General features: G+C 39.0%; 1 protein-coding gene across 2 annotated transcripts in view; it reads left to right on the top strand.

Annotated features, from left to right (window-relative positions):
- LOC108680486 (leucine-rich repeat-containing G-protein coupled receptor 4) overlaps positions 1-25,322 on the top strand; it is a 71,942-nt gene that overhangs the window by 43,864 nt on the left and 2,756 nt on the right. Inside the window, exons 2-14 of one of the 2 annotated variants that reach the window (XM_047885066.1) lie at positions 50-1,798; positions 8,388-8,459; positions 11,028-11,099; positions 13,211-13,279; positions 13,574-13,717; positions 15,187-15,324; positions 16,794-16,859; positions 21,251-21,394; positions 22,048-22,119; positions 22,455-22,625; positions 22,821-22,975; positions 24,271-24,495; positions 24,763-24,957. In XM_047885066.1, coding sequence (XP_047741022.1) covers positions 591-1,798; positions 8,388-8,459; positions 11,028-11,099; positions 13,211-13,279; positions 13,574-13,717; positions 15,187-15,324; positions 16,794-16,859; positions 21,251-21,394; positions 22,048-22,119; positions 22,455-22,625; positions 22,821-22,975; positions 24,271-24,495; positions 24,763-24,957 — 2,731 coding nt within the window. In that variant the 5' untranslated portion in view covers positions 50-590. Of the gene's footprint in view, positions 1-49; positions 1,799-8,387; positions 8,460-11,027; positions 11,100-13,210; positions 13,280-13,573; positions 13,718-15,186; positions 15,325-16,793; positions 16,860-21,250; positions 21,395-22,047; positions 22,120-22,454; positions 22,626-22,820; positions 22,976-24,201; positions 24,496-24,762; positions 24,958-25,322 lie in introns of both variants that reach the window. The other variant, XM_018169311.2, reaches the window with a different exon arrangement.

The raw sequence follows: 25,322 nt of genomic DNA, 5'->3' as shown, positions 1-25,322 counted from the left end.
ATCATTTCCCATTATTTTTTATAATGTAATATGTCTTTCTTTTTTGCAGAGGCCGCAATCAGCTCAAGCGATCCACCGCAGTACAAAAAATGGTCATCAAAGCAAATCTACGCCATTGGATGCCAAAGCCAGTGCCCAAGTATCCACTGGATGCCAAAGCTGCAACGACTTGAGCCGGGGCGCAATTTCGTTTTTCTATGTATCAACATGATATCTATAAAACGAGCTCCTAATCCCCAACAAACATCGAATGGCCTGTGCTGAAAATTGCGTGAAAAATGAAAATGATGGTGAAACGTGCACTATTCCAATGTTGCATTACATGTTGAAAAAGTTTGATCCAGGAATCAAATTTGAAGCGACATTCTTCTGCACCGACCGCAGGCAAGCAATATTCCTAGTATTGTCTTCCTCTACGAAATAAACCATTGTGCAGTGCGACACACAATTTGATTGTGGTGAAAAATGCTCCAATTTCCATTCATAATAAACTCCTCTTCATCATTATTAATGCATAAAAATATCAACAGTAACAATTTATGTGAGCCTGCTGATGAAGTTGTGTTGGTCGGATCACCCAAGTATCAACTATGGCCACTGTCAACTGTAGCGCTAAAAATCCTCTTCCCTTTCAACTAAACTCAAATTCTAGTGAAGATTGCTCGCCATCTTTTACGGTTGAAACTTTTGTAAGTGCACCTCGCAAACAAACTTATTTACTATGGCACTGGGACCGAAATAGTGGCCGCAGTTCTCAGTGTTCTGTCCACGGCAATTATAATTCAATCAACATGAAAATAAATTTCCAGCCTGAATCCAACGCCTGTGATGATCCAGTCAGTGTAACTCGAGAAGTTTCCCACAAAAAATTACATGACACCCCTGTTTCTAAAACATATTCATTAACGCTTCACGTCTTTTTAATTAAGATTTTTATTCATCGCCATGTAAGGGATTTTCTTGTCAGATCCAAAATTAATTTTATTCTTCTAGGTTTAGTGTCACGTTTTCTCTCGTTTAGAAAAATGAGCAAAATATACATATTATTCATACTGATGTTACTGGCATGTGGAAGCAATCCTACTCTTGGTAACGTGACCAGGTCGTGTCCCTCCAACTGTTCCTGCTCTGCCGTTCCTACACCCACTCTAGCTTCTGAAAAATGGGCATCACTTATGCCATCCGCTTTCTTGCTCCATCCAAAACTCTTCCAGAACTTTTCCAACACACTGGAACCATCCAAGCCGCTCCAAGAGTCGACTACTTCTGAGCATGCCAGTCAAGCAACGCAACATAAACGCTCTCTGACAATTAGACGTCGCCGGGAACTTCGACGTGTTGGGTACACCCAGCGAGGTCCACCAATACAGGAGAACATAATTGACCTCAGTCCGTCCTTTCCAGCTGAACCTAGTGGAGGAAATAGCATCCACTCACTTGCTACCTCAAACTTTGATTCCGTCCACAAGCGCTTACAGGAAAACAGACGGCAACGCATCTCATCTGGAGCCTCTGAAGGCCAACCCGTGTACGATTATCTCGATTCTGACTCGAATATTGTACCTGAGGTAATCAGCGAACAGATTCCTGATCTCTATGAGGGCTCAGTATACCCTTCTATGAAATTAAATGAAGATTTTCAGTGGACGGATGAGGCTGAAATCGGAGTCACTTACTCTAACCAGAGCAGCGGGGAAGATGACCTGCAGTTGCCTATTGCTATGGTCTGCGAGGCGGGAAGTTACTTCGCGGTTCCCTTGGGAGACGAGCATTTCGTGCACTCCATGGTCGTCAGCTTGTGAGTATAATTTGCCCATTTATTTGTTATATATCGAATATCTTAACACATTCTAATCATAAGATCACTATTCGGCTACCACACAGATAACTTTAATAATCGAGTCCAATCGTTCCTTTCAAAAAATACTCCGTGAAACAAAATTTCAACATTTAAATACTTCTCATTCAATTCTGTGTACCCTATTTTTCGTCTTTACACACCCTCTCTGTGTACCCTATTTTTCGTCTATTTTTATTTACCCTATTCGTCTGTAAAAATCTACGAAAACAACACGCGTGACTTTCAGGAGTGCGTTTAAATGAGCTTGCCAACAGCAGCAGCAGCTTGGCTCATTGCTCCTGACAAATGCAGGCTCGAGAGCGCTGGTAGCTCTTATCCTTGTTCTTACTGGCGTGCGGGCGGCCGGAGGCAAGGGTGCAGGTGTCCATCACTGATCTTAATAACTTATTAATGAAGATTGATGACCGGATCTCCATAGCATTGAGGTAGTCCCAGAATTAATGATAAATGGCATTAAAAAAAGGCATTTACTTGACACTTTTTTGCTATCATTACGAGAACAGTCAGAGGGAGGCACACATATTTTATGAGCAAGAAAAACCGGTAAAATTCGATTTGATTTTTTATTCTTTACCATTCTTTTATAGTAAGAAACGCACTTCTGAATTTACGTCAAAAAATATTAAGCATTGCATAAAAATATTGCCCAATTTTTTCTTGCGAATTTATAACGGGAAAAAGTGATCCCGAAGTGAAAATATTCTCTTTTTGCACGTTTTCAAGAAGGAATCAAGAATCAATTTTTTTTCAGAAAGTTGATTTTACAGCTATCAAAAGAGGTATTTATAATATAGTGCTAGTTAATTTCTAAATTTCTTGCCAATCCTAATTAATTCTCTTAATTATTATTATTAATTAATATTAAATTAATTTTTGAACTCCTTAGTTCTGAAAATATAGTCGACCTTCAGAAAATTTCTGAAATCTTGCTTCCGGCAATTGCAAAAGTCACTGAAATTTAATTAGGTAAACAGAGTAGGATACGCCTCTTGTTTATATGTAAATGGAACTAGATATGCCTTCTATGTACTATAGGTTAACAGAACTAGATACGCCTGCTATGTATAGGTTAACAGAACTAGATACGCCATACATATATAGGTATATAGAACTAGATACACCTTCAATGTATAGGTAAATAGAACTAGATACGCCTTCTACGTATAGGTAAATGTAATCAGATACGACTTCTACGTAGAATTTACATCGGCCGTTGAACATGTACAGAAAAACCCAAGCTTGACTTTCTCGTTTTGAGAAAATTTCCTTGTATTACACGCCTTTAGTAATCCAAACAGAAAAGAGTTTTTCTGAATGGACGTCTTCAGGCTCAAGTTGCTTAGCGGACCCAAAACTGGAATTCAGATCATGAACTTCAAGAGGCTCGCCAAGCCTGGAAATTTCTTGTTTCTCGACTCTGCCTTGGACAGCATCTGCACTCCGCCCCCAATTTTAGAGAATGCCACGGCATAATATAATGTTGAGAGAATGCCACGGCATAATATAATGTTAAGAGAATGCCACGGCATAATATAATGTTAAGAGAATGCCACGCTGTAATATAATGTTAAGAGAATGCAACGGTATAAAATAATGTTAAGAGAATGCCACGCTGTAATATAATGTTAAGAGAATGCTACGCTATAATATAATGTTAAGAGAGTGCCACGGCATTATATAATGGTGTCGAAATCCTTCAGAATTTATTTGTGATAATACTAAACATTTACCGGATTGAATGATTTCAAAATGAATAGCAAAATCAAAACATACTCGTGGGCGAGTAAAATAGTTTCATGTACGAAAATTTAATAATAAATTTGAATAGAATGGATTTAATTATGCAATTTTCGATTAAATGTGTAATGCAGCTTCACGAGAATAATTCATTAATCTTATTAAACTCTGGTTATAAGTAGAATTTTTATGGTGCTGGTCGTTAACTTATGGATTGTAGCTGTGCCTCGCACGTCACTAATTTTTGTACCGCCATTCTCTTTTTTTGCAATCATTCAAACAGTTATTTCTCATATTCGTTTTGTTAAGTTTGTACTAATTTTTTTCATTTGTGTTTTGTTTTTAGATTTTACTAGCATTTTCATTTAGAGGAAATGTCTGTTCATCCTGATCATCCGAAACGCGTTACTTCCATTCTGTTAGGCGTGAAGCACTTTGCCCTTCACTGAATCTTTGGTGGATAGTTATATTGTGACATGTAAATTTGTATGTGATATTTGTGAATAGTTATATTGTGAGATCTAAATTTGAGTTGTGATATTTGTGAATAGTTATTTTTTTAGGTACAACTGAGGTTAAGTATTATTGCCGCATCTTGTTAAGTTTATTTTTTTGTGTACAGAATCATATTAGTTCACTACCATGAACAATATATTCAGTGTGTGCCATCCGCTGGGTTTACTTTGGGTTCATTTTGTTGTTGCTACTGTATTTACATCTCATCATCAGATCCATCACTGCCTTCGTATCAATAAAGTGCCAAAAATCTCAAGTTCACTTCCCTACACGTTTAAAGTTTGGTTGTCTGACTGGCGCTGAAGTAAAAGCATTTGGAATTTACCGTCGCGCTTACAGGACGATTCTCAAATTATCGCTATTGATTCAGTTGTCGAACGATCCAAGTGCAGAGATGCTCACTTTTTTATTACCTTTGATACAACAGTTTAAGTCAAACAAAAAAATCCTTATACACCTTGAACAGATATTTGGCTATTTACAAGGTAGGATAAGGACATTGGATTCCTGTAAGGCAACGCGTAAAATTTAATGTTCTTTGAAACCCCGACCTGTCCTGTAGTCTGAGGCCCAACGACCCGTGCAAGTATTTATGCTGTCTTGGTATTATAAATGTTAAGCGAATAAAATTAACCGCTTAAATGCATTCCTTGCATTTTTGTGCCGGTTTTGGTTAGCGTTTTTTGTCCTACTGTTTGTAAGCAGCTAAATTTTCTGACCCAAAAACGTTTAGAATCTCGGTATTAAAATAGATTAAATATTTCTGCAAATAATATAGAGAAGGCCGGTCACTGGTGAGATTTGTCTTAAATAATCGTATGGGGAAGAGCTTTTAGTGATGATCAATAATGACAGACAGACCCTGTCGCAATCGCATCTCGCCCCGCTATGCAAATGTGGATCTTTCGTTCGTAGGGAAGATGTCTCTGCGTATCAGAGATACGAGTCTCTTGACTGTCATAGTAGGCATGATAAAGCCTATAACATCTGCATGTCAGACCCATATCATTTCTATGCAACTCGATCTTTTTCGTTGCGATTTTCTTGCTTTCATCTCTGGCCACTTTGATTCAATAAACTTTTTCTTGTTTTAATCTCCATTTCGTTTTGGTTTTCTTAGGATAAATAATGTGATCGCAGGCCCTCACTTCTAAAGTCGAATAACTCTTCGATTCATAGACAAGTTTGTTACTACTTTCACTGCCGGTTGTACGTGTAGTGGGTTTCCCCCTAACGCAGTAACGGAATCGCCACACAAGTTTAACCACAAATTTTCTAGGGGACGCGGTCTGTGGTCGTCTGGGTTCATTGGGTCCGTCGCGGCTGCTCCCGATGACTAAAAAAAGAAAGCCATTTACAAGGCTTTGCGCTTCATCCCTGAACAGATTGCGGAGATACCGTCTATTACTTACGATTAAAGGGAGCCTAGGGGAAGCAACAACACTAATGCTGGTCTTAATTATTATTGGTAGCATTACTTCTGTACCTTGTGAGCTACACAAAGCTTCTCAACTCACAAATGAGAAGTAAACGTTTTCTATGCCAATAATTAGACATGATAATTACTGGTGCAATTCATCCTGCTCTTCCGAGGCTATAAGTGTAAAGCAGCTGAACATTATTTGTGAAGGGTGCACTGCTATACTCGTCAACTGAACCAAATTATCTTACCTCAGCCTTTAGAGCTTCGAATTTGCGAGTTGTATCAATCTCGAGAAATTTTGGGTTGATCCAACTTACCTAGTAATTAAAATTGGTCGATTAAGAGATGTATACAATTCGTATGAATACATACATACCTGAAATAAATTTATTCTAAATTCATTATTAGACCAATAAAATAGTTAATTTTGGCTCAAAAAAGTGACTCGAGCATGCGTGAAGTAGGCGCCAGGTATGGTATTGCGCGCCCTGAGGTCAGACCAGCGTCTCTCCACTTGGCGGTCTCCGCTCGTTTATATAGATTGTAATTTCCAAGAAACACTCCTGGCTCCCCAGTGGCTATTTCCGCAAGCATGAAAAATCTAATCTAAACTTATTTGCTCATCCGGCCTTCTTGACAGTTATTGTGAGCGGGGCCCATGAGGCGAGGCCGCCCTCCAGCCACCGTGGCTCAAAAACGTGGCTCAAAACTCTCACTCTCTTGTGACGGGAAATATTTTCTCCGACATTCCGAGTGCAAGTGCGGTGGCAGTGTCGTGTTATATTGAGTTTGTTTAATATCGCATACGTAAGGCTGTCTGATTTTACACCATCCAGGTACATTGGCATGCTGTTATTCGCTACTAAAACAGCTTCTAGTTTAATGAATTATCATTCATCAACATACAATTAACTCTACTTCGGATGTAGAGTTCATTTGTTCCAATTTTACATTTATTTATTTTATGCGCCTTCATTTGTTAGTTCACTAGAATGCAAAAAAATTAGATTCAATTAATGGCATAGCTTTCACGTAGCCGACTTGAGTAATACTATTTTTTATATGAAAATTTCAGCTCAATGCTCGTGTACTCTTATTTACACTACCCAAGTTCACCCTCATCTGCGCAATTGCACAGCATGTGTAAGGAGGTTCAGGAGATATGCAAAAATAATAAATAATAATTTAGAAAAATTATTCGTAATAGCTTTTACAGTTGAACTAATTAAAAATCACTCTCATTATTTCGTAATTTATCAAGAAATATGTTAGGTTAGTTGGACTTCAATTCCTCAGCGGGTCTGCCTCATATCGCCAATTGATTCCGAGTCTGAAAATCCATCTTGAGTGACACGAGGCGATTCATTAGGGCCGCGGCAGGGGCTCGCCGTGAGTTCAAGTGGTGTATTACATCAATCTGTTATAGCTATTGCTATCAAATTAATTTAAGTGGTGAAATTTATGACCCTGGGGTGTGGGTTTAACTTGACCTGAGCATGGGCTAACACTAGTCGGTAATTTTATCTCCTATAGTGCTAGTTAAACAGCGATCCAAGCGCTAGTAGATGTTCAGAACAATGTTTGTTGATACCTGTTGCGAGTTTCATCCAGCTTTTCCCAGGTGAAGCTTAAGGCTGAAGACTTGTCGTTCGTCAGAACAATGTTGTCTGATTTATGATGACTGTTATATCGCTTTGCACTGTGAGGATTCAGGATATATCTGCGGGTCAAAGAGAATATCCTCAAGGACCAAAGGGGTCGGTGCAATAGCGTGCCCGGTAAACAAACGCTGACAGCGGTTTACGTGATGCAGCACCTAACGGTCACCTCTTTGTTTATTCGATAAACGTTGGTGTGTGTTCGCGGCAAGCTCTCTGAGCTTCAAAGTCTCATCATTCATCACAGACGAGCCTGGGCAGCCGATATCACAGCGTCGGAGCGCGCCTCTGATAAATTATTTACTGGGCTGCAGGTCCCATCCCTGTTGCGCGTCTTCAGTTTAGCGACAAACGTAAGCTGCGAACTCGTGCATAAGCTCGTAGCAAACTAGCTGTCCATACCATATACCGTACGTATATGGTGATTGGGCCATCCGTTTGATTCTTCTAATGTGGAACGTCCAGTGTGTGATTGAAAAAAGTGCAAACTCTTTTGGAAAAAATTGTCCGGTTGGCGTCATCGTAATGGAAGCAACCACCAGTCGTAGCACCATAATCTTAGCCGATAGTGGTAGCGGCAAGGACTTTTCACTTCAAATATCGGGCAAATTTCTTTTAATTTTTAGCCATAATTTTTGATAATTTTTATAAAATTTGTAACTAAATTTGAAACATGATTATTTTTATCCAAATTTCAGTCCAATATTAGAAGTTAAAAATACTTGCCGCTACCAGTATCGGCTTGTACTTCCTTTGTGCATAAGCACCTTTCCCGTCTGCCTCGCCGCCTTTCTCCTGTGCGGTCTATACAAGCTACTCAGGCAAACCTTGTGTTCTATGCAACCTTTATTATTATATCGCATCTTGCAACCTTTATTATTATAATTGTTGATTTCATAGCACCAGTCATAAATAATTAACGGTCTAATAATATTGCTAAACAATTCTCATATTAAATGACCTGAAATGGATATCCAAAAATAAATATTTTTCATAAATTAACCTGACAAGAATCCTAGTTTTCAGTCGGGACGGACGGCAGTCATCCATTGTTGTGTAGACATAATCCATATGCGCAGCTGCACACAATCTGTCATATTATAAAAAACCATACGATATCAAACAGTTATTTTAACGTTGCTGGTGAAGGTTTTTGTAATCTTCATATCTTAATAAATATTTTGTTCCGCAGAGATCTGAGCTTCAACAACATCACCAACCTGACCAGCTCCTCTCTTGCCGAGTACAGCGCACTCCGCTACCTGTGAGTTGTTTTAACATGCAACCGGGGTCTTAACATGCAACCGGGGTCTTAACATGCAACCGGGGTCTTAACATGCAACCGGGGTCTTAACATGCAACCGGGATCTTAACATGCTACCGGGGCCTTAATATGCCACCGGAGTCTTAACATGAAGCCGGGTCTTAACATGCAACCGGGGTCTTAACATGCAACCGGAGTCTTAACATACAACCGGGGTCTTAACATGCAACCGGGGTCTTAACATGAAGCCGGGTCTTAACATGCAACCGGAGTCTTAACATGCAACCGAAGCCTCATGGAAGGCCTGGTATATCCCATGCACCTGCCATCACTTCGTATATCTCACCGTGTCACTAAGTTTAGTCAGAAGACAACTTGCATGCCTAAAGATGACTGTGTGTGTGTGTTGTAGTTTCAATGAATATCTGCAGAATTAAAATATTAGTTCGTTTTTCTGAATCGAGAAATTTTCCACTGATTCATTGTAGCTGGTATTTTTCATTTGATTGCTTTCAATATTTTTCAATCCTGCTTATTTTCTTTTAATCAGCTTTCTTCTCTAATACTATTAGATTGCTTTGGGGTGCTGAGGCATATTTTATAGACTCTTTTCAGCAGTTTTTCCATGTAGTTTAGGATCCCACGTATTTCCTGTAACTTCACTCATAATAAAGTTCAGCGCGAGGCCGTCCGACGAAGAGTAAACGATGTGCCCTTTAGATGCCGACTCGGCCGTTAGGCCAGTTTTGGAGTTGCTTCTTACGTGATAAGTTTGAGCCGGAACGCATCACAGTAAATTACTGACATCGAACAGCGCTGCGTCAGCAAATTGGAAGCCAGTGACCGCTCAAATAATGGCCTAGAGCTGCTTTGGTCCCACGATGGACGGCCATTTAAAATTCGACCTTCTCGCGGCGTCACTGCAGCTTTGTTCGGTTCACTGAACTTTTAAACTCGCGTGATCGTCGAACCCATTTTTTCTATCAGGCTAAATGGTGCGACCGCCTAAATGATGAATGGGAAAGACGCCTCCTATACATCAAATCGTATTTACATACAATATTCTTAACAGACTTTTTCAATTCGCTCTTTTGGGTTGATGAGCAAATTCCAAGCCTCTATTCATGTTTAATATTCTACTTGAGGACTATTGGATGCTCAAAATACTTTGATTTTGTCGCTTTCTCGCGCAAATAATAAGATTAATGCCTGCCGAATAGGAACTTCCATGCGACTCAAGACACGAGTTCTTCTCGGTGTCATCAGCACAGGCTTCATTGCCTCTGGGTCTCTAATGCGCGGTCTGTCACTGACAACAAACTCGTGCCTAAACACATCGTTGCTTTTGTTTGCACAGGCCTTATTGCTTGTTTACACGCGTGTCCGCGTCGCGTTCAAATTAGAGAAGTCATTCTTCGGACGCTCCTCAGGTCGCAACTAGAAACACGGTCTCTGAAGTAGGAGCCTGCAGGCAGCTAATGAGAGAATTCAATGACATTTGTTTCACTGAATTGGCTGTGTGTGAACTCTGTTTAATAAATTTATGGCTATAATAATTAAAATAACCTAATTACACCAAACTATTTCCTTTATGAACATTTGTTTTGAAAATTTGGTCCTTTGCATGATTTCTTATAGATATTTTAGTCTTACAATTCTACTTGAACATGTCTGTATGGTAGAGTGTGTTAACGTGTTCGTATCATTGAGAAGGACTTGAATTTCTGGGAGCTTGAGTAATAAAAGTTATTAGTAATAAATAAGTTGTTATTTCTTCTTGTTCCGTGTTATTTAGGTTCTTAATTTTTGGAAATGTCTCTTTTCCAAGGTAAACTTCCGCGCGTCATTGTGAGAACTCTCGCCATGTATCAGAAATATACTTCGTTATCATTATAAATTATTCTCTATGAAGAGAATAATTTTATAATAATAACAGTAATTATGAAGATATACAGTAATTTTGTCGCTGAATTCTTGGTGGTCTTCCTATGCTTTAACAATGAGGCGAGACCAGAGGCTACGTAGCCTCAATTAGCCGTGTTATCACGAGCCTCAGCGGCTAATGTGGCTGGAGGGGCTGCTGTATGTATAGCCCAGGGCAATGAGGACGTATCCTTTGCTCCTCCAGCTGCTTGGGCAAATTAGAAGTGGCCCAGTGACAAGATAAATGTTTTTAAGAATCTTATATGCTCTACAAAGATAACTTGGGTACTTGTTTACGCCGCGTTAATACATACGACAAAAGTGCGTATTTTATATTCACCTACGTTTGGAAAGCATAAAAAAAAATTTACAATGATTGAAAATAATCATTGTTTTTCATGCAAGCTTGGCTTTAATAAATGAATTTTTCCGATTGGTGATATCAAGAGGCCTGTTTCGTGGAAATTTTTCTGATTGGTGATATCAAGATGCCTGTTTCGTGGAAATTTTTCTGATTGGTGATATCAAGATGCCTGTTTCGTGGAAAATTTTCTGATTGGTGATATCAAGATGCCTGTTTCGTGGAAATTTTTCTGATTGGTGATATCAAATTTCGTGGATTATCTTTGCCATTCTAAATTGCAGGTCCGTGAGACATAATGGCCTCGCCCACGTCGGGGATTTGGCTTTTGAAGCCCAGCCTGACCTCGATACTTTGTGAGTATTGCTGCTTCATTCAATAATAGCTTCGCCGACACTAATTCTAAGGTAATTTTTTAGAAATGCATCATTAAAAATTTGGGTTATTTTTTCGGGAATCCAGGCAGTACGAAGGAAATCGAAAATCTACGGAAATCTAACCTAACATTTCACTGTAAAATGCCATACAGCTCCTCCAAATTTGTAGAAGTCAGCTATTCCACAAATAATGTAGAATAAATCAATGAAATATCTGCCCTTTTCCACTTTTGTTGAATTCTATTAGCTATTCCACATTTGTGGAATCTTCTTCAGCGAGTCGATATGCCACAAGGATGAGATTGCCGGTGTCTTTTCCACAAAAATCAAAGTTTCGAATGTATTCTTAACTTATTCAATTTCGTCTATCAAAATTTTTTTTCACTTTGAAAATAATCGCACAGTAAAGTAAAGAGAATATTATAGTGAAAAATTAGCTATAAATGTGAGAAAGTAGAAGTTTCACTTATATGTATATCTTGCAATGATAAATATTAATAAAACTTACGAATTTCGGAAGAATTTTGTAAGTTTTGGTTTTCCTGATTCTTTTTCAAAATTTTTCCTCGATAATTGTCAAGTAAAGAGAACTTTGTTCGCAAATGCAGGTACGTAAACTTCATGATCGGACATTCATGAGGCAAACTTCGTCAAATAAATGATTATAACAATGAAAAAAATTTTATTCGATTTTAATAAATCATGTACGATATATTAGTGAAATTTCGAACCTTCTCACATCTACTGCTAATTTTTTACTATTTTTAAATATCTGTTTAGTCTTACTTTACTGTGCGAGTACTTTTACTGTCAAATTGAGTTTTGTTGATGGTCGAAATTTAATAAATTAAGAATACATTCTAAACTTTTACTTTTGTGGAAAAGACACCGTCAATCTCATCCTTGTGGCTTATAGACTCGCTGAAGAGAATTTCGGGCGTTCGATAATCCATGCAGAGACCGAAGTGCGTTCTGGACGATCACATAAATGCGCGCAACGGTGAACTTTGTGATCCCATAAAATGGCTGATTTGAAGGTTGCGGAGATAAGAGCGAAAAATGAGAGAGTTTATAGAAGTAACTTGTGTAGGCTGACGTCGGTTATCAAGCATAAAAAATATGAGCAACGAAACGTATCTTATGACATTGATTTTATCGATACGGTAATAAAAGTTCAATATTCAGCTTTCACGTACATAAGACAGGAAAATGATTCATAGCTGTCTTTGATATTGCATTGAGAAAAAAGAAACAGCTTAAAATATTTACTTGAATGAGCGTTGAACAACAACCCTCAGCGGCTAATGTCGTTCAAATTGAAGATCGCGGTGACGAGGCTTGACTTGCATGGACTCTTACGAACCCTCAACTGGGACCTTTTTCAACAAGCTTCCAACCAAGTATGTCCCTCTCTATTTTCTCTGCGATTGTTACTATAATTCGAAGTGTTCTGTCTCTGATATTCAATCACTCGCATATCCTTCACTCAGTATTTGCTGAATCTAAATCTCCGGGCAATTTACCGTGTCCAGTACGCGCGCGACGAGCAGTTTTCAGTTGAACCCTATGAGCGCGCTGGTGCAATCCTGCAGATTGTATAGCAGTATAGCTGCTCGCCCTGACATTATGTCATTTGCCGTTACAGTGACTAGCGTAACAGTTGCGCTGCTTTAGGCTAATTTCTTTTACTATGTCTCTCGTGTATTTCTTCATGCTAATAGAGTTGTCCCGTCAATTGGCAGTTAAAATAAAATACAATTATATTTTATATATATCTTCACAGAAAATGTAGGTGCTAACATTGCCTCTTATTACGTTATAAGACTATATCCTACCCAAAGTTAACGGTTTTGGTAACTCGTTATCTAAATTACTCGTGTTAATTATTTTGAACATTATGAATACCATTCTCGGTTACCCCTCCGAACAATATTCGTACCTGTATTCATCTTTAGAATTTCGGTCCCATATATTATGGGAAAATAAAAAAGATTCGTCTATGTTTCCTCTCCAATTGTTCCTGCCTGGTTATTTTTGAGTGGGTTTTGAAGTTGTATCTAAGATAAAATCTTTGCCCTGTTTTCTCGCAGGGATTTGTCGCAGAACTTGCTGAGCTCCGTGCCGCCCGCTGTGCGACGCTGTCCCCAGCTGCGCCTCCTGTGAGTGTTCAGCCGTTTGAATCTTAGTGCTCGATGGCAACACGAAATATAATATTTTCCTGTATTCGTGTCATACACTCATTAATTCATAAATATGACGATTGATTTATGTCAAATCTTGAATCCTAGTGCTCGATGGCAACACGAAATATAATATTTTCTTGTATTCGTGTCATACACTCATTAATTCATAAATTTAATGATTGATTAATGTCAAATATCATGAATATGTAAATTGTCTTCCGTCACTTTGCACTACCGTGCCTTTACTGTGAACTGTGTCGCGCTGTGCAGGCTGCTTGCAGAGAACGAGATCAGGTTCTTATCTGAGACAGCGCTGCAGGGGCTGCGCGCTCTGCAGTGGGTCGACCTGAGGAGCAACCCGCTGCTGACGGTGCACCACCGCGCCTTCAGCGACCTGCCTGTCCTCAACAAGCTGTCAGTTGCCTTGATCATTATTAATTAGATTCTCCAGGCCTACTTAAAGCTAAGGATTGTCATTAATTTGAAACTTTGTGACGAATTAATAATTGAGGAAAATTTACTTTCTCATTAATTTGATTTATACGTAAAGCAAGGTTTATGTTCACGCAATCAATGATGATTTAATCGCATGAAGAAACTGGAATAAAGGTGTATGCAAATTAACATTGCATTCTTTGAACAACTCGGACTCGAGTGCCATAGAAACGAAGGAATTTGCCCGATAGGCGCACTAGCTCGGCAAGTGCTGGTGTCGCAACTGTAGCCGTAGTCCATGTGCTTGCAATAATGGCATTGATACTGTGCAAGCCGCGAACATTTTCAATAAATCTCCCAATCTCAAATTGCTAGCTCTGAACTTCTTAGAAACGTTAAGATCATTTTGTTGTTTAAATAAAAAATTTATCAAGAATTTAAAAGCCAAGAAAACAGTCAAAAAATTCACTATTTCTTTTGCAAGAAAGCGTTTTAGAGTCCAGCTTCATCGTCAGCTTAAAAACCTAAAACATAAGTACAAACAAATAGTAAACTTGAATTCTCATTGAAGTAGTAGGAGCAACAGATTATCGCGGTCTTCATTACTGATTTTTTCATACTTACTGTAACTCAACACAGTAATATCAGCGTTGATGAATAGGCCGAATTGGCTATTCTTATAATACTCGTCTTGACCTGTCTTGGAAATTTCATCGGACAAGCCATTTGACCAGATCTATCTAAAACTGACGTTACAGCTTAGTAACTGCTGAATATCCACCAATTTTTGAGATGGGAGGAACTTCTAATCGGAATAAACACCTGCATAACTTCAATTAGTCGTTTGATATACTCCTGCATAGATAGCTTCATCTAGCAGCATATTGAACGCTTTTATGCTCGGAGCTTCGACGATGTCAACAGGGAGTTTGTTCCCACGACAACGAAATATTCAATGCACCAGTGTTAGTTGTATTTATAATCGCCATTCATGTTCTAAAAGATGAAAACTTCGCTTTATTGGCTATCATTCATCTTGTAAAAAAAACATAATAGGTATTAGATCAGGCCACTTAATTAACGTGAGTCTTGTAAATTTTTCAATTGATTAATTAATATTGAACAGCATATGACTCCTTCTTCCTTATGATGCTTAGCAAGAGTAGATAAGGCCTGCGTCAAAGCAGGGAATTTCATGCATAATATTAAGTACTTCGGGTAAATAAATTGCACTAATGTCTTCACATCATTCATTTCTGGCTCCTCTATGTTGATTAGCAACCAATTTACCCGACTTGCAAAGTACCTCTAGGTAACATTGGTTAAAGTTGCCTCATTATCTCACATTTATCCGAGGCTTGTGTGACGTGTTCAATGTACCTAGGGTAACATTGGTTAAAGTTGCCTCATTATCTCACATTTATCTGAGGCTTTTGTGGCGTCCTCAGCATCCTGAAGGAGACCCGCGAGCTCACCCGCCTGCCTGAGGTGAACAGCGAGCGTCTCGAGGTCCTGGGCGTTGACCGTGCCGCTCTTATGACCGTACCTGACGGCCTGTGTCGCCGCCATCCCAGCCTGCGCAGCCTGTGAGTACGGCTGCAGTCTGTGAGTACGGCCCTCGCAGCCTGTGAGCTGTCTCTTATACACATCTAGATGTGTATAAGAGACAGGGGTCATAACATGCAACCGGGGTCTTAACGTGCAACCGGGGTCTTAACNGCCCCTGCAGCCTGTGAGTACGGCCCCCGCAGCCTGTGAGTACGGCCCCTGCAGCCTGTGAGTACGGCCCCTGCAGCCTGTGAGTACGGCCCCTGCAGCCTGTGAGTACGTCCCTCGCAGCCTGTGAGTACGGCCCTCGCAGCCTGTGAGTACGGCCCACACAGCGTCTAAGTACTGCCCCCGCAGCCTGTGAGTACGGCCCCGCAGCCTGTGAGTACGGCCCCGCAGCCTGTGAGTACGGCCCCCGTAGCGTTATCAGTCTTAAAAATTTCGCGTTTCGTAATCAATGCTGTATTTAGTTCATTAATTCAATCAGTTTTAGAATTTTCATGAAATGAATCTCCATATTCGATTTTGTATGTATAAAGATACCCGACTGTATATCTAGTAAGCTGATTGGTGCAAGGACCATGTCTTTGATTGGCATCGGTGAAGAATAATAAAATAGTTCGTGCTTTGGCGACCATCGGAAAGATCACCGGTCGATCTGCAACTCATAAATCCAAGTTTGGCACTTGGCCTTCAACTTGTGCCATTTCATCCGAAACGTTCCCTTCCCTTCGACGGAAGAGCGAACGCCACCGAGTGTCTGTGAGAGTCATTGCACTCGCTGAATTTCCTGGTTGTGGTGCCCATAGCCCTTGTGTTGACAGTATATTTCCTGTTTTCTTTTGTCCTTAGCTCTTGTGATGACAGAATATTTCCTGGTTTTATTGCCCTTAGCTCTTGTGATGACAGAATATTTCCTGGTTTTGGTGCCCTTAGCTCTTGTGATGACAGAATATTTCCTGGTTTTGGTGCCCTTAGCTCTTGTGATGAGAGAATATTTCCTGGTTTTGGTGTCCTTAGCTCTTGTGATGAGAGAATATTTCCTGGTTTTGGTGCCCTTAGCTCTTGTGATGACAGAATATTTCTTGGTTCTGGTGCCCTTAGCCGTTGTGTTGACAAGCCCGTACTCGAAAGTACGTCAGATCCGATAATTGCCGATACCAAATCACAGTAAAATTCATCCAACCGGAAAGCAACGGTTAATAGCTTCCCTTGATCAGAATAAAGAAGTTTCCTTATTCACCGGGTGGTAATTAATTTTATATCATAACATGATGAAAATATGCAATCGTGAATTTATTTTATTTATCACGTAGTAAAACTAGAAAATTTTAAATCAATAGTTATCCATTACCCGCATCACTAGTCGTCGTATATGGTTGATGATACTTTTTGAACTCAAAATAGGAAAATTATTAATTAAATACTCAGAAACTCTGAAATAATTTCTCATTCTTCTCGTCATTTGAATTGTTCATCAATTAAATAATTACACATTGTCTTCCAGCAACCTGCACCTGAACGCTCTGAAGGAACTGCCCGATCTCTCCCAATGTCACCGGCTCAAGCTGCTGTACGTATGAATTTTTAACGAGCAAACCTCAATGCTTGCAAAATTCTCTTATTTTTTTAATGTAATTACCTTTTATTTACTAGCGCTTTAGCGATCAAACCTCAATGCTTGCAGATTCTCTTATTTTTTTAATGTAATTACCTTTTATTTACTAGCGCTGAATTTCATTTTGCCTCAGATTTCTTTTAAATGTGGGTTGAGAACCATGACATATTGGCAAGGGATTCATGCATACTCGCACATAAAAAACATATTAGTTATTACTGTCAAACGCCTCGTTTTATCTCTGATACTTTTTGAATTTTTTTCCACAGTACTCATTGTCATGTTAATTATTATGAAGGCCTTTCGCACTGTCGGCAAATACTTTTCTTGCCGCACTGTCAGCAAATTACTTGTGATAATAATTGTTGTGCATTGATTGCTTCATAATTTCAAAAGCTCCATAATTATGAGTTACTAAATTATTGCGAGGACCTTTATAAGTAATTTTTATTTTCTAATGAGTCCTTAAATTTAGCTTGTGCAATGCTCACTGGAAGAAAATATCTCAAATACAAGGATAAGAGTACTAGTATCATGTACATCAAACACCAGTTTTAACTTCAAAGTTAATTTTGATTTTATTCCCGAATGTATACAATTTTGTGATACAACGAGTAATTTTTCAGTGCACTGGCATGCCATCCTGCTGCCTGCATAGTGCAGGTGATCATAGCGCGGTAATCGTGACACACACTAATGTTATGTCGAGTTATTCATACATAACTACAAACGCAACAGAAAAGTCGTGCATATATACCTGAATAATAAATAAATAAATATAAATAATAGTAAATAATATATAATAAATAATAAATAAATGAAAATATGAATAAATAATGATAAATGATAAATAATAAATAAATAATAATAAATATGAATAATGAATAAATAATAATACCCCTTCCTGAATAATAAACGGTTAACCCGTGCAATCGCTATTCCTGTCGCGCTTCAGGGTGATTAGTATTTTTTAATACTTAGAGTGCAGAGAGGGTGGTACTACGCTGGCTAACATGAGTGGTATAGCTGGCAATGGAATTCCTTATTTAAAGGCTTAAAAATCTCGTAATATATGAAGCAATCTTGCCTGGCATGAATCTTCATTCATGACGCTTATGGATTTCTACGAAATACAGTAAAAACTTTTCACAATTTTCTTGACAATAAAAGGATTTTTTTTCTTATATGTGTATGTATACATACACACATATAAGAATAAATTAAATATACATACATGTGTTTATGTATATTTGAATGCATCACTAAATATCATTTAGGCGAAAGTTTGAAGCTTCCATGACACTTCCTCCAGATAATACAATCGTATATTTGAAAATTTTCTCTCTATCCATCGATCCGAAATTTATCCATTATATTTTCTTATCCTGTTGAATGAATATCTACATCATGTTTCATGCAACGGATAATGTTTCAAGTTCTGTTATCTACGATTTAATTTTACTAAAACGAGCATAATTTATTCTCGTGGACACACAAATGTGAGCCTGGATGTCATGTCTGGCCCCGCGACCGTCGCAGTTCACGTGGGCTTACGACCCAAGTTTTGACAGAATTTCATAGATGAGCGTAGCTCAATAGATTCCTCAGATGGAATCTCGTTTGGTCAAAGAGAGAGCGCGGCTCTTGGCGAGATTAACGGGTCGTTTCGTTCGGGGTTTTCTGTTTGTAGACAATTCGTATAAATAAGCTGGCATTGTATTGAACTCTAGCCTTAAAATAAATCAATCGTTTTATTCTTAAGGGAAATGATCATTAATGTAGTCACATAACTTAATTCCCGTGATGAATAAAGAACATTCACTTCCATAAATGTGATCAGCATAAATATAAGTGATTTTGAATGCATTCATTGCAATTACGTTCGGTAATTGGCGGTCTAATTTCATGTCTTTTTCTAATAGTTTTGTCGTGCGTGACGTCACTGAAAATGTCTCCTTTTTTGCTCACAATATTTCTTCGTGTTAGCTTCGCTGTAGTTGGGCAGTAATGAACTGAAGGCAGCCAAAGCCTGTACTTTTTTCACCGTTTCAGACGCCGTCATGTGGACCAATAGTGAACTGCAACCTTCCTGAGATGTTCTTCGCACGCGGGCCATAAGAAACTGAGAGGCCTTCAGCAAAAGCAGTTATCTTAATATAGGCGAATAAAGTTCCCTTAATTTGTTAAAGTCGTCACGGCTCGGCAGAAGACGGCAATAGAGCGCCATTGTCGAAACTTGAGCAATAGATTCGAGTTCTGATGGCATAACTTGCTTAGTTTATTTACGACAAACAAAGAGGGAGTATATAACGCAAAGATCTAGCGACCACCAAATCGAAAGCGCGCATACTTCTAGGATCATCCTCGCTCTTATTAAAAACTTGTTCTGGGTGTTATTTAAGGGAACTATTCCAATAAATTCCAGTCTATTTAAATTTATTTATATTTAAAATAAATTAAGTTTATTTAAATTAAATAGAGTTCAGTATGGAGATAATTAGAATTTAATATGTAATATAATTCAATATAGAGTAACTATCGAATCAAGTTCAGTATAGAGTCAAATAGAGTTCAGTAGTGTCAAATAGAGTTAAGTATAGAGTCAAATAGAGATCAGTATAGAGTCAAATAGAGTTCAGTATAGAGTCAAATAGAGATCAGTATAGAGTCAAATAGAGATCAGTATAGAGTCAAATAGAGATCAGTATAGAGTCAAATAGAGTTCAGTATAGAGTCAAATAGAGTTCAGTATAGAGTCAAATAGAGTTCAGTATAGAGTCAAATAGAGTTCAGTATAGAGTCAAATAGAGTTCAGTATAGAGTCGAATAGAATTCAGTATAGAGTCGAATAGAATTCAGTATAGAGTAGAATAGAATTCAGTATAGAGTCGAATAGAATTCAGTATAAAGTCATATAGAGTTCGGTATAGCGTTAAATAGAATTCGGTATAGGGTCAAATAGAGTCCAGTATAGAGTCAAATAGAGTTTAGTACAGAGTCAAATAGAATTCAGCATAGAGTCGAATAGAATTCAGTATAAAGTCATATAGAGTTCAGTATAGCGTTAAATAGAATTCGGTATAGGGTCAAATAGAGTCCAGTATAGAGTCAAATAGAGTTTAGTACAGAGTCAAATAGAATTCAGCATAGAGTCGAATAGAGTTCAGTATAAAGTCATATAGAGTTCAGTATAGCGTTAAATAGAATTCGGTATAGGGTCAAATAGAGTCCAGTATAGAGTCAAATATAGTTTAGTACAGAGTCAAATAGAATTCAGCATAGAGTCGAATAGAGTTCAGTATTGAGTTGAATAGCGTTCAACATATTGAGTCGAAAAGAGTTTAACAAAAGTTCAGCTCAATAAATGTTGTTTCAACAACTACGTAGGGAAGAACTGCCTTATTATTTTTGCAGGTGCCCATGCATTTTACTTCTGTTGATACTTAATTGTATCCATCCTTAAGCTCGTACAATATTTATAAAATCTAAATTCCTCTGTGGTGTAATGTGCCTTTGGTTACTTGATCATAAATAACACAAGTCAGAAAAGTTGACACAATCAAGCCCTAAACTCGCGGGTGGGTTTTCAATCCTAGACTAGACGAGCCTAGTGTTGAACTATGGGTTCTCTAGGTCACTCTTTCCTTCACCTCGATAGCACGTGTCGAATTCTAAACTTATGGCTCTTGAGGTCGACTAGAGCCTTTTTATTGGCTGTGGAGGAAGCCGTTAGGTGTCGCGCTATGGAGGAGGCCGTTAGGTGTCGCGCTATGGAGGAGGCTTCATTCGAGAGGCGCAACTTGATGTTTCCTGCGTTTGACATATCGGAACTGCGGCCGCCGTATAAACCAACTCGGTTTCCGAACCTGGCTCATAAATGTCACGGTCGAGACCTGACGCCGCTCGCTGGGTCAGCGTGGAAAATGTGCGAGCGCTTCCGTTTGGTCAAATTATTCCAGAAATAACAAAGTTTAAGTTGTATTCAAGGCTTTAAAATACCTGTTTGGGTTGAGATTGCGGTTATTTTAAGACCATATTTTTAGCGTGTACGTAAAATTTAATTCAGAAGGTGAAGTCTTTGCCTGAGCTCGCTTAATTATTACTAGACCCTTCATTCATTGGTCACTGGCGGTCACTTTTCTTACCGGGCTGTTCTGCCGACATTAGCTTAAACCATATCTAATATTTCGGTTCAAATCAAATACAAGTCTTAAAAATGGATTTTATTACCGCGTATGGAATGTATTGAAATTACTTAAGAGCACTCCAGACAAGTCATCTTGCGTCAGTTGCTTCGTATCATTGAAATTAGTTGAGCTGAATATTATTGTGGCACCGCATTACAGGGACTTGAGCAACAACGGCATCGAAGAGTTGCACGAAGGCGCTTTTCGAGACACGGAGGAGCTACAAGATTTGCTGCTGCAGCACAACCGCATCACAGCCCTCCCGCCCCTAGCCTTCGCCGGCCTGCAGCAGCTGCAAGTTCTGTGAGTGAAGAAGTATGTCATTGATCCACTGGAAGATCCGACTTCTTCCATCTTTTGCACTGATAGCACCGGTATCTTATTGGCAAAAAGTTCCGATATTTTTTATACGCTTTAAATTCCGACATATTGTGCACCGAAAATTATGAAATCTTGTGCACTGAAAATTATGAAATCTTGTGCACTGAAAAGTATGATATCTTGTGCACTGAAAATTGTGATATTCTGTGCACTGAAAAGTATGATATCTTGTGCACTGAAAGTTCTTAATTAAGTTTTGTGCACAGGGAGTTATGACATCTCTAACATAATAATCATTCACATTTGATGCACTGAACTACGTGCGCTGATTTGGATTCATTCTCATCTTCTGTTTGATTTCTCATTGCAGACTACGAAAAAATCTATGTTGTCTTAACTTGGAACATTTTTTTATGGCTAAAATGAAGCCAGTATTATGCTTTTATTTTGTGTGATGCGATTGACTGGTAACGTCTTCATTCATAAAATAATTATCTTAACAGCTCATCACTTCAGTCTAAAAATACAAATTCGATCATATTATAATAGATGTAGAGATATTAGAAGAAATAAAGTTAGGTTTCTTTTATATCTAATAAAGTCAGATTCCATTGTGTACAAATAAATTTTTTCAGGAACCTCGAATACAATCACATCAGCTATCTTCATCCGGATGCGTTCCTGCCCCTGAAGAAACTTGAAGATTTGTGAGTACAATGTAAACGTTCTGACGATCTGTGAGAATATATTCATTAATTCGTGCTATAAAATGTTTTCTATCATCTTCATAGTCAGCTTCGTCATCTGATTTATTTTTAACATCACAAATAACGCGCTAATGATTCCACTTTAGTCGCTCACGTTCTTCATTGGTGGCGCACCATCACTAGCTACAAAATATCCATTCAAGACATGCGATCTCAAGTATTAACTCTCCTTAAACTGACGGCACCTCTAGTCATCAGTCTTTAATTCATGTGTGATTATCATAACGGCGTTCAAAAATCCGGCAACGAAGGTTCAGATTGTGCACTCCTGACAGGAATTTGGGCAACAACGTGTTCCCCGAGCTGCCTAACCGTGGACTGGAGCACGTACTGCACCTCAAAGTCCACAACAACCGCCACCTGCGGCAATTCCCAGACCCCCAGTCGTTCCCATCCGTCGTCAGCCTCGTGCTGTCGTATGCATATCACTGTTGCCCCTTCCTCAAGTGAGACATCAATAGGCGTGAGATGCGACTTGAATAAGACTATGGAGTTGATGTAAGAGTCGAGAATTCTTTACCGCATGACGTAAATAAGTCACTGTTACTACTGTCTGATACTCTGATACCAATATAGCTATTTGTAACTTATACCTAATTTTGGTTTCACTCCCTGTATTTTTCGCACTCTTTGAACCCCAGCATGGACGTTGCCCTAGACAACGGTCGTCCCGGAACAGATAGTTTGTCCAGATCCAAGCCTCCGCCCCGCATCCACGAAGACGTCGTCTTCAACCTGGAAGGACTTCAGCGCCATGACCCAAGACTCTGGAACCACTCTCACCCCGGCTGGCCTTGTGAGTGTCAATATTATTTAGGGCTCTACATTGCCATTTGTCAACATAATAACTGCACTACCCACAACTGGATTGGTTTCTCTGAAATCAAAGTTGCTATTTTCTGTAGCATAGTATAGACTGGACTGCTGCACTGCTGCTCCCTGCACTAATCCGACGCTTGTCAAAGTCTTCTATTAATGCTGGGTTTATCATGTAATACTTGCAATTTAGTTCATACTACGCTTGACACAATCTTATTCTAATGTATAAATAAATCACATTAGTTTCAGCTCGTATTATAGTTTAGTGCCCTACTTTCCAAATTCATTCGCTGATTTCAAAGTTAAGTTCATTAGTAGCATGAAGTTTACTCACTGGCTTACATGCTTGCGTCAAGCCTGCCAATAGCACCTAACTTTGCCCTAAAGGCTCATGCGAGCATATGGGCAATAATCCTTCCTTCGATCTTTTTTCTTCCTCTTAGGAGTTTTAATATCATTAAGTATCAAATGATTCCAAACCTTCAACCAAAGCATCTTGCTAATTGTGATTGTGTGAGTTATTATTTGCGGACAAAATTATGTTAGTATTTTTTGTAGCTCATGCATGGCTTGAATCACTGAATGTTTTTGAATGCTGCAAGATGATCTCTCAATTTCTAATTTAAGTATTACGACTATATATTTTATTTACTTTCTTATCTCACTATTCTCCACGTCGTTCACTACAGAAAAAAATAACGAACGGTCCCTCCAATAATTTTTATTCAATTTATTTATGAGTTTCCAATTTGAGAAATCTGATTTCACTCGCTGATTAAGTCGCGAATCGTGTAGTCTAAGAATTGTATTACTTTCATTTTACAGCATGTAGATCTCATGTTTAGAAAACAATATATTGCATTTTTAATTAAGTGATCATGCGTTGGCTATGGCGCTCTTCCTTTGTCTTTATTAAAGGCTTTATTGCCTTCATGAATTTTGACCTACACATTGATACACGTTAGAACTTGCAGAATTTCCAATCGTGTTTAATTGGTTTTCATTTATGACCGTTAAGACGTCCATTTACATTAAGACGTTAATTTTTCATTGTGGCCTCATGAAGCTCTTACTAAGATCAATTAATTGGTTTTGTCGCAATTGAGCATGCTGGTAGCTTCGAGCATGTATCTCCCACCTATTTGGATCCAAAAGACCAACATCATGCACATTATTTTAGCGAGTCCCTGACCTTCCCTTTAGATTACCCAGTCCACCCGAGCTTCAACTTTACTGCTCTCTGGGTTAACTTGGCTGGTCGCTACCCCTCAGCAACCACCACCATCTCTGCCACTTCCAACACAACCAAGGCGCCTCCACCTCCCATCATCGGCCACTCCTTGCGTTCCACTGCACCACACCCACCGTCTTCTACTCCGACGACCGCGGATGATCACGACCATCACAGAGACTGGATGCAGCTTGAAGGCGCCGACTCCAATTTGGATGACGAAGAGCTGCACAATCAGCACGCAATCCAGTGTATCCCTCAGCCTGGTGGGTGACTACGTGAATCATTTGTAGGGTTTATTAGCAGATTGCCTGCTTGCCTGCAAGATCCCCGTACAGGTGCTGTATAATTTCATACTATTGTGTTTTTTAATTCAACGCAAAAATTTTTCTTCGGAAATCATTTGGCGCATAACACTAAGTATTCAAATATTAAAGGACATGAATACATGGAGATAATATTAATTCATAAAATTCTGTTGATTTTATCTCATTGGTGATTGAAATTCATCGAAATTTTAACGTTACTCTCAGGCCCATTCATGCCGTGCCGGGACCTGTTCGACTGGTGGACGCTGCGGTGCGGCGTCTGGCTGGTCTTCTTGCTCGCGCTCATGGGCAACGGCGTGGTGGTCGTGGTGCTCATTGCTGCCTACGCCAAGATGGACGTGCCAAGGTTCCTAGTGACCAACCTCGCCATGGCTGACTTCCTTATGGGTGTTTACTTAGGTCAGCGACTCCAACACTTTTTTAATTCTTTACCCAATTAAACAGGATACCCTTTCACTAATGATATATTACTTATAGTAACTATTAATCAATGAAAGCATAATGTACATTAATTTATTTCTGTCAACCCCCCACAACCATATAGTAATTGATAAATTATCCCCATTGGGAAAATTTGCCCCAAGTTTGTGAACCACTGATGAAGTCAAATAGCCATGCATGACTTCCAAGTTTTGTCTGTAGTTAGGTCATCTGGGGCCATACTTTCAAAACTCGCTAAGTGAACGTAAGCACTTACGTTCTATTATCTTGTCTATGATTGGTGGATTTTGCGTGAAAGGCCGTCAATGATTGGCTGTGGAACT

This window comes from Hyalella azteca, unplaced genomic scaffold (assembly GCF_000764305.2).
Source record: "Hyalella azteca isolate HAZT.00-mixed unplaced genomic scaffold, Hazt_2.0.2 contig16847, whole genome shotgun sequence".
In the NCBI taxonomy this organism is placed as follows: domain Eukaryota; kingdom Metazoa; phylum Arthropoda; class Malacostraca; order Amphipoda; family Hyalellidae; genus Hyalella; species Hyalella azteca.
The sequence above is the reverse complement of the archived record's forward strand: the minus strand, read 5'-3'. Positions and strand labels throughout refer to the sequence as shown.